This window comes from Xiphophorus couchianus, chromosome 16 (assembly GCF_001444195.1).
Source record: "Xiphophorus couchianus chromosome 16, X_couchianus-1.0, whole genome shotgun sequence".
Taxonomy (NCBI): Eukaryota; Metazoa; Chordata; class Actinopteri; order Cyprinodontiformes; family Poeciliidae; genus Xiphophorus; species Xiphophorus couchianus.
In genome coordinates, this window is record NC_040243.1 from 7,955,371 (window position 1) to 7,965,054 (window position 9,684).

The window sequence follows — 9,684 nt, forward strand, 5'->3', positions numbered from 1 at the left end:
AAATTAAGAAGTTCCTTATAGTTAGGGTAATTTTGTCCATTTCAGTGACAGATTTAAAGCTCTTAATGTGTGTTTTGGTGTCATTGTTAAGATGAGTACAATTCCACATGCCAAATAGAAAAATTGTGCCTTTTAAGCCACTCTGCAAATTTGCTGATGTTTAATTAATGTTTGTCAGCTCTTCTCAATCTTGAGATTTAACTATAGAATGCATAATATTTAAAAAAGAAGACTAAATAATTTTTTTCATTTATAAATCACATATTTTACATGGAAGTGCTATTCTATGTGAATTAATCATGAATAAAATGACTGGTTATGAGCTTGAACAAATGTATTCCTGAGATATATCTAAAGTATTATAAAAACAAGTTATTAAAATTAAGACCATGTCTCTGTTTTATTCCTTTGGATAAAAGGAATAAAACAGATTTATTATTTATTATTACTGAATAAATGGAATATTCAGTAATATAATTTTTCAAGTTAAGATGTAGGTACAGAACCAACAGACGCTTCAAATATGCTGCATATCATTACTGACTGTTGCTAAAACTAATTCTAAAACACAATTTGAACAAGACGATTTATTCACTTCTATTCTGAAATCATAGGAATATTTGGATTACAATTTAAGCTTAAGATGATCCTTCAAGGACACATATTGGGTTGTGAGGATGCAAAAGAATTGGTCCAACCAATTTCAAAGCTGCTGCCTGCTCAGAATGAGTAACAACTCAGCAGACCTGGTACTTTGACATTGTGAATGCATCATGTTCACAAGAATGCTTTCCCCCATCCTGTCGAGGAAGTCTGATGCAGCACTCACAGATTTCTGAGGAGCCTTACATCCACCTGAAAAAAATGTAATGCAAGCACTTTTCTATCAGTGAAAAGTCCTCAGCTGTCCATCTCTGCAGTTGCAGGAAAAGTAATTGATCTAGAGTAGTTTCTCAATTCATGTGTGTACTAATTCCTAAGCTATTTGTGTTACACTTAATTACCTCATTATTGTCTTCTTAAAATATTGAACTGATTTCATGTCTCCTGGGTTTAAAGCATAGAAGCTTATATTTTGTCTGATCTTCTTAAAATCGGAGGTCTGGTTAATCTGGAATGTACTGAAATTTGTTTTTAATCAAATGAAGACACAAAGATGAAAATCAACAGCCACACATCATCTGCTACTTTGAAAGCTTCATTGACAGCTATAATTAAAACACACCCTGACTGTATAGCTGCTTGCCTTAGAACAGCTGGTTCAGTTGACTTTATTTAAACCCAAATAAATTAAGTTTGCAAAATACTTTATGAAAGCCTTGTTTAATCTCTCCTGCTTTGTCAGTTATTTGCAGGGTAATTACTGCAAAAATTGTTTAATAACAGCCAACTGTGGAGGAGCCTTAAATTCAGTTTATTATGAAACTCAAGGGAAACTTAAAGTGCTTTTTATTTAAAGCATCATTATGTGAGCAGCTTTTGACTAAACAACAAGGGCATTTTCCTCTCTGTGATTATAGTAAATAATTAAGTATCAATTTATGACAAAAAAAAAAACAACAACACAATTTTATAAATACAAACTTGGGAAACTCATGAAACTACTCAGGAATGATGTGTCCTTGTGACAAAATGAAAGGAATAGAGCACTTTATTTAAAATGTATGTATGTATAGTTGATTGAAATGTCAGAACTGGGGTATAAGAAAGCAACCAGCAACCATTTTGCTGGTCAAACTGCTAACAGACCCACACTAAGCCAAAGGAAATATTCTGGAAGACCACTTAAATTACAGAACAGCACAGAATGGACAAAAAACCCATACATGTACACACCTATATCAAGGGTGATTTTAGACAGACCAATTTACATAAAATGTACATTTTTGGTACCTAAACATATATAGGCTGAGGACATGCATACTACACACTAATGTGCGCACACATTCATACATAAGGGCAACGTAAGATTGATTAAAGCAAATCAATTAACAGTAATGTTTTTGAACCGTGGGTGGGAGTAAGGCTACCCCACTTTGATGGGAAAACAAAAAAGACCCCAGGACCTTCTTGCTACAATATGATAACAGTACTAACTGTGACACCATCGAGCTCCATCCAAATAATTTTATCCTAACTAAGCCATTTAAAGGAACAAAAACAGATTAAATTGGAATCACAGCTATTGAAAATAACGAAAATCACACACTACTAAAGTTGAGCTCAAGCGAATGAATGAAAAAAAAATATTTAGTTCACATGATTTCTTCTTTTTTCATGGTTTTTTTCGGCTGGCAAAAAATTATCGTATGCAATTATCGTAAATTATCGTCTGACAGTATCAGAATATGTTAATAGTTCCATCTTCCACAATAATCACATCTATCTATATTTCCCTACGACTAAGGTACTATTTAATCCTGTATGTCAGAAACTCAGATGTGATACGACTTTCTTCTCTCCTCATCTCTCACGTCTTCCACTGAATAATATATACTCTCCTACACTTTCTTTTTCTTCATATTGCTTTTGCTATCGCGCCTTCATTTTCTTCTTTATGATCCTTTTTACTTCTGTTCGACTGAGTTTTAGATATATTTCAACTAAAATGTGTCTAGTAGCCTCCTTTGCAAGTTATTTACATTTAAAAGAGAAACTTAAACAGTTTCTGTCACTTCTGTCATGCGTCTCCAACTTAAAAAAAAAGAAATTGGACCCACTTTGTCCACGAACCACACGATAGGTGGAGATTTGGTGTGACGTTATCACGCAAAGTACGTACTCTCAACACAGCGGAACACGTTTGTTTCAGTTTGTTGTCATAGTGGTGGGAGATTTAGCAGAGCTGAGCTAAAACTAACAAAAGTCGTCCTATTCCGTACAGATAAACTGGATAGACAGAAATTTATGGTGAGAGTTTTATGCGTTTGTACTTCTTTTTAATAGCGATATTCGTTTTTCTACCGGAGCTCGTCGTAGCTGTGAAGCTAACGTTAGCTTCCAAGGTGAAACATCAGTCATTCTGATGAAGCTTGTCTTTACTCAAAATACCTTAAATGATCCGTTTGGCTTGCTTGTTTGTGGATTTGAGTATGCAGTGCATACTCCCTTCTGCCGTAGTTGTAGTCTATTTAGCCATTTCAGTTGCGCAATCTCCGTAAAGAAAAATACTAATTAATGTGGATGGGTAATCGCCGTTTTGGTCTGTTTCATGCCCCGTTATCTGAAAATATCCAAAGATATCATCTGGTATCATTATACTAGACACGTTGGGAAAATGTCTAAAAAAATGTGTAAAAAGCTTTTTTTCTTTATTTGCTATGCAGCATGTTGTTTATCCATCCTTGATTAATGATCTGTTCTTTTAGTGATCAGAATAACATGTCGGTTATTTCACTTGTAATAGTGTTTTTATTCCACCAAAATAAAAATATGGTAATAAATATATTTTCCCCATTAAATACTAGAACAGAGAATAATCTGATTTGAAAAGAAATCAATTAAATGATGTTATTCAAAATAAACATACAATTCTGAATTTAAGCTGTACATTGTTGTCGTGTGGACTAGATAAAGTCATATACAAGTACAGACAATTTCCCTCTTTCATACTAAAGGAAAGGTTAAAGGAGTATTTAATACATGTATTAAATATGCAAGTATACCAAAAAAAGTCACTGTCTGGCTCAAACTGTTGGCCATCTGAAAGTAAAACTACTTATCTTCAAAATTATTTTTAGATATTGTGCAGTGTTCAACAACACTTCTGCTTCAGGTCTGCTTTTTTAAGTATTTAAAATTATATATTTGACTGGTGTTTATGGAGCATTTATGTATGAAACATAGTTTAGTTCTAAAGCTGAAATAAATTATTTAAATTTCTGTACAAAAACAGAACCTTTAACTGGCCAGTCAAATCACTAGGTTTTTGCAATCAAAATACTTTTGGAATCTAGATGCTTGATAACATTAACTAGCACACTGTTTAATTAGTTTAAAATAAAATAACTCATTGTCAGTAAACTTAAATCTGTTTAAGTTGTTCAAAAATGTTCAATAATAAGACCCAGCTACTTTTCAGAAATATACATATATTAATTTAGCATCTTTTTTTATTTGCTTCTCTCTCCAGGATTAACAAAATGGCTGAGCCCATCATCAAATCGAGACAAGCACAAAAAGAAGTGAATGGAATCTCAACAGAAGTTGTCTGCACACAGTTCAGTAATTACATATTTGTGGTCCTTACCCAGTACGGCAAAATCGGGACATTGATTTCGGTCACACCTGACTCCCGATCTAATGATATCAGCACCCCCACGTTCTCCACTAAAGTGCTGCTGGGCAAAGATGAGGTACGCTGGGTGAAATTGGTCAGATTAATATTGCATCAGTGTGATTATAGACTTCTTGTCACATGGGGTAACTCATTTTACGTGGCGAAAGGCCAGATGAGATCAGTTCTGAACTACTCTGGCAGATTGTAGAGAAATGAGATGCACGGAGTTCAGCGGTCTTTTAAAATTTACTCAAGAAAACTAATTTCATCTCTGCTTGAGCTTGTCATTTTAATAGGCACACAGTGCATAAGGTGTGTCATCCGTGGAAATATAAATTGTTACAAAGTTTGCGCAAGATGTTGATTAGACTTTTAATTTATTTTAAAAGAATTATTCTGTCTTGAAAAGACAGAAGAAGATAAGGACATTTCACCTTTGTAATATACTAGATATATGCATTACACAGCATCTTGAAGACACATGTACAATTTAATTAAAACAGAATAAAGATAAATTATTGTTCTATTTGGAGATGTATGATAGCTGCTGTAAAACAGCTTCAAAAAGCAATTTTCCTTTGACTTGGTTTTTATTGAATGAATTATGCTATATTGTTGAAGACAGAATAATGTAACAAATTTTTAACAGCAGTGACCGGTTATTTGATTAGGCTTTTTCTCAAGTTACAATTGGGAAGTGGTTTTAAGTTAAGTTCTTATTTACCAGGTGTATGGATTTAGAGCTCTTGCATGCTATATTAAGAGTTTTATATCTAATTTGTGTTTTTGTTTTTTTCTTTTCATTTTTTCAACAGCCTTTGACTCATGTCTGTGCTAAAAACCTGGCCACGTTTGTATCCCTCGAAGCTGGAAACAGGCCGGTCTTACTGGGACTGGCCCTGAAGGATTCCTCCATAGACACAATACAAGAAATCAAAGAGATCATCAAAAGTTGTAAAGTGTGGTAGAAAGTCAGAGCCCCAAAAATAATGTCGGTAACTAAAAAGACCTGGTGAAATAACGGTAGATGCTCCTACCAGTGTCATATTTTGTAAAATGATATAAAATATTACTTTTTTGTATTTTGAAATTCATTAGCAAGGTTTTGTATTACTTGGAATGTTCAGAAATAAAATTCTTTAATGACAAGTTCAAGATACTATTTTAAGTCTAATGATTTTTTTGTTGCTTCATTTGCCTGTTATAAATGACGAGTTCCTTCCATACACATTGGACTGCGCAATGTGTGGTGACGTCTTTTTATTGCAGCACTCTTATCACAGAAACATGAAGTAAAGGTCAACAGTCATTTCTCATTTTCTCAGAGCTGGATATTGCTTTATTACTGGAAGTGGAGGAGGATTGTTTATTTCTCTAATAATAATGATAGTCTGTGAAAATTGAAGGATTTTAGTGAGCTTGGAAATGACTGACTGGAACCTTTTTGGTGTGAGACAGATGTTGATCCAACATGTGGTCGTCTTGGTTTATGTTTATGTTTCATTATTTCATGAGGATTGAGTTGATTTTTTAAAAATTATTATGAGATAGTGCAGAAAACTCAGAAATATACAATGCCGAACACATTTATTGATAGTGATATATCTTTAATGGCCGTAGCATAATCTTGCACTGATAAATTTAGAAAGTTCCAACATTGGTAGCCCTGCTGGTAGTCCATATTTTTGCACAGCCAACAGAACAGTAGAACAAAACAGAAGTTGAAAAGACCAGTTGATGAACTATCTTCAGTTTATTGGCACTCAGAATTTTATTTAAAATGGTCCTGGCAGTAGTAATATAATATCATGAATCCTAACAAGGTTCCAAGGGTCTTTGGAAGAAAACCACATCACATTTTCTCCACTGTTGGTATACCTTTCTACATATTTACTCTTTGTTTCTTGCCAAGGATACCTAGAGCTTAGGCCAAAAAACTTTGCCACAACTGACCAGAGCACATTGTTCTATTCAAAGTCTTAGCTGGGTTCAGCAAACTCCACAATCTGTGATAATAAGACAGAAAATGTTTTTTTGAGTGGGTGGAGTGGGGTCACTTAACCCTATAACGCCAAACGTATCATATATGATACATGAGTTTTTGAGACCTCCAAATTAGCAGTGTGACATTTTTTTCCCTAAAAAACCCGATGTATACAATTAGACACATGTAGTGCACTGATAATCCAACAGGGGGTAGTAACTTTCTCGCCAGAGGCCTTTCCACTGATACTACAAGACTGCCATGGCAAAGGACTGGGACACATGCGTTTTCAGCAGGAAAACTTTGCCAATTTTAGAAGGTTAAGGTAAGAAAAAAAAATTGTTTTGGGGTGAACTATCAATAGGAACACTTACTGAGTTGATGCAATGTAAAATTACTTAGTATTTTATCATAATTTATTTGTAAAACCGTGTTGAAAAGTGATGTATCAAATTTGATACAGTGGGTCAGTTAACTCGAAAAATCAGTCAATTGTCTTTTATTGTACTTCGTGTATTTTACATCATGTCAAGCAATGTACAGTCTTTTTTCATATAAACTAATGACATGTTTGCATGTTCATAATTTTGGTACATTTATAGCTTAAAAATAGATATGCAATTTGCACCTTTTGCTTATTTTCAATGAAAACTGACCAATTCAAAGATAAAATAAACACTCTTTTTTGTGCCTGTGTTTTTTTTAGATGGCAAAGACATACACTGTTGAAGATATTCTGAATATGATTATGGGTGGGAATTCAAGTGACATTGAGCAGCTAGGGGAGGATGAGGATGAGGAATGGACTCCTGCAAGGATTGAGGAACACCCAGATAGCGGCGATGATGACCACCTGAAGAATGTCACGCTGTTGACGAAATCATGGTGCCTTTCAAAGGAAAATCACATCTACGGTGCTACATGCCAGGAAAACCTCACAAGTGGGGGTTCAAGATGTGGGGACGTGGTGGGCAAAGTGGCTATCTATATGACTTTGATGTGTGCCAAAGGGCAGGAAATCTTGACCAAGAGAAATCTGATGTTGGTGCTACAGGAGATGTTGTCCTGAAAATGACCTCAACCCTTCCAGCAGGAAAGAATCACAAAGTTTTTGCTGACAATTTCTTTATGTCAGTTCTATTGGTAGAGCACTTGAAACAAAGAGGAATCTACTACATAGGCACAGTCCGAATGAACAGGGTGAAGAATTGCCAACTGATGGATGAGAAAGAACTGAAGAAAAACGGAAGAGGGTCACTGGATTTCAGAGTAAACCAGGAAAACAACATCATTGTGAGATGGTATGACAACAAAGCTGTGAACCTGCTCTCTTCTTTTGTTGGTGTTGAACCACTGGGCAGTGTGAAGCGTTGGGATTGAAAAGCCAAAACCCACATAATGGTTCCCAGACCGGCCATTGTTGACACTTACAACAGGTTCATGGGAGGCATTGACCTTCTTGATATGCTTTCTGCACTGTACAAGTTCAGCTTCAGATCTCGAAGATGGTACATCTACATTTGGTGGCACACCATCACAGTGGCAGTAATCAATGCATGGATCCGCTACAGAAGAAACCTGGAGAAACTGCATCCCGGGCAGAAACACCTGCCCCTGCGAAGGTTTCAGGCCTCTGTTGCCACTGCCCTCACAAGTGCACGAAAGGTCAAAAAGTGTGGCAGTCCTTTGTCCTCTCCGGAAGCAACGCCAACCCCTCCTAGGAGGAGGAAAACCACTGAGTTGCCCCCTGATGTGAGAAAGGATGGCCTCAATAATTTCCCAACATGGGGAACCCGACAGAGATGCAAGCACTGTGTGGGCCACTTTGCCCATGTGTTCTGTAAGAAATGCAGAGTGCATCTTTGTCTGAAGAAGGACAGAAACTGTTTCCAAGCCTATCATAATGCAAAATAAAAAGGTTGTGAGCCACAATATGTCTAGAAAATAATTGAAATGTTATGTTCTCGAGACTGCCACCCTGCCAGTTCCATTGGTGGATTTGTTATTGCTGCATTGTTGTAGCACTTTTTATGTTTGGAATTAACAATTTATCTAACTTATTTGTGTTTTATTATGTTTTTGTTTGTTCAAGAAAAAATAATCTTTGAGCATTGTGACCCGATGTATCAAATATGATACAAAATGAAACTCATATATGGAAAATGATATTTGAAAAAATTTTTTTTTGTTTGTTCAGAGGGACCAATAAAGGCTCCAGTTTCAAAGAATTGGAATTTTCTGTCAGTTATTTCATGGTGTGGGCTTTACAGGGTTAAACAAATGGCTGACTCCAACATGTCAGTCTTTGTTATGTTTTTTTTTTTTTTTTCTTGCAGTGAGCTTTGAAGATTTTAATTTTACCCCTCCAGACATCCTGACTGTTTGATTACAAGATAACCAGGGGTTGTCATCCAGCCTACTGGCCATTTGGATAAAAGAAATGGGCCTTTTATTTCTGCCATATTTATACCCCATGGAAAAAAACATGTGTAGATTATTTATTAGACATTCCTAAAAATGGCTGAACTTGAAAAGTAAAACAAAGCACAATTGAATGAAATGCTTCATTTCTTTCAAGAGGACTTTTAGGTACTCAAATTAAAGCTCATATTTTTCCTAGCTTTTTTAGTGTGAGACTTTGCTACTACAATAAAATCTGAATGTGTTTCAAAGCTGTCAAGTAGTTCCAATAAATTCAATTCAATTCAAAATTGAATTGAAATAAAGCTGACCATGCAAACAGTCACAATATAATTTTTTCCCAGTAAATGATACAGCAAAGATGAATGTTGCAAGTTTATACATAAAGTTAATGGTATCCAAGTTATTGATCAAATTAAGGCTGTGTATTTTTGGCAGCTCCAGGTAAGCCACAGATTATTAATAGATCTGGCAGTAATTTTTACACTTAACTTTTGACTGGAATCAATTATTTTTGAGTGGCAGAACAGTCCTGACTTGGAGCTGTGGAAGGAATACTTATATAAGGTGGTGTATATATGCTAGGATAAGGTAAAGTTATTCATTTTCTATTGTTTTAACCATATATTCACTTGACCTGCACATACAACTACGTATACCGAAAATAACAATAGAACAGTTTGTGTACAAACAAGCCACTTTAACATAATAAACTTTAAGTGTCAGTGATATTTTGTTTAAACCATCCTTGTTCTTCGTTTAATGAGATGTTTAGAGAAGGCAGAAATACTCAAGAGATTACCACTAATAATAATAATTATATATGGCGCAGTGAAACTACCACATACAAGTATGTTCCTTATAAAGTGTATATATAGTGAATAACTGAGTAAAGCTAAGCAGTTACTATCCACCTCAGCTCAAATGTCACGTTCTGATTCATGTTAACCGGAAATGCTGGCAATGTATAAAATGTAAGGATAAAAACGGTCTCGCACCT

At 35.1% G+C, this 9,684-nt stretch overlaps 1 protein-coding gene and 1 long non-coding RNA gene across 3 annotated transcripts; one reads left to right on the forward strand and one right to left on the reverse strand.

Moving 5' to 3' along the window:
* Positions 1 to 2,761: 2,761 nt before the first annotated feature.
* Positions 2,762 to 5,438, forward strand: psmg3 (proteasome (prosome, macropain) assembly chaperone 3). 2 transcript variants are annotated; one of them, XM_028042107.1, is made up of 3 exons: positions 2,762 to 2,910; positions 4,133 to 4,355; positions 5,095 to 5,438. In XM_028042107.1, exons 2-3 carry the CDS (start codon positions 4,143 to 4,145, stop codon positions 5,245 to 5,247), a joined length of 366 nt encoding a protein of 121 aa, XP_027897908.1. In that variant the 5' UTR covers positions 2,762 to 2,910; positions 4,133 to 4,142; the 3' UTR covers positions 5,248 to 5,438. The 2 variants fall into 2 exon arrangements, with proteins under 2 accessions (XP_027897908.1, XP_027897909.1); XM_028042108.1 differs by having other exon boundaries at positions 2,765 to 3,005.
* LOC114159871 (uncharacterized) lies at positions 5,290 to 9,601 on the reverse strand. The gene is made up of 2 exons (XR_003598675.1): positions 8,542 to 9,601; positions 5,290 to 6,342 (listed from the first exon to the last, which is right to left on the reverse strand). It is a non-coding gene; the product is annotated as an uncharacterized LOC114159871 (long non-coding RNA).
* Positions 9,602 to 9,684: the final 83 nt, after the last annotated feature.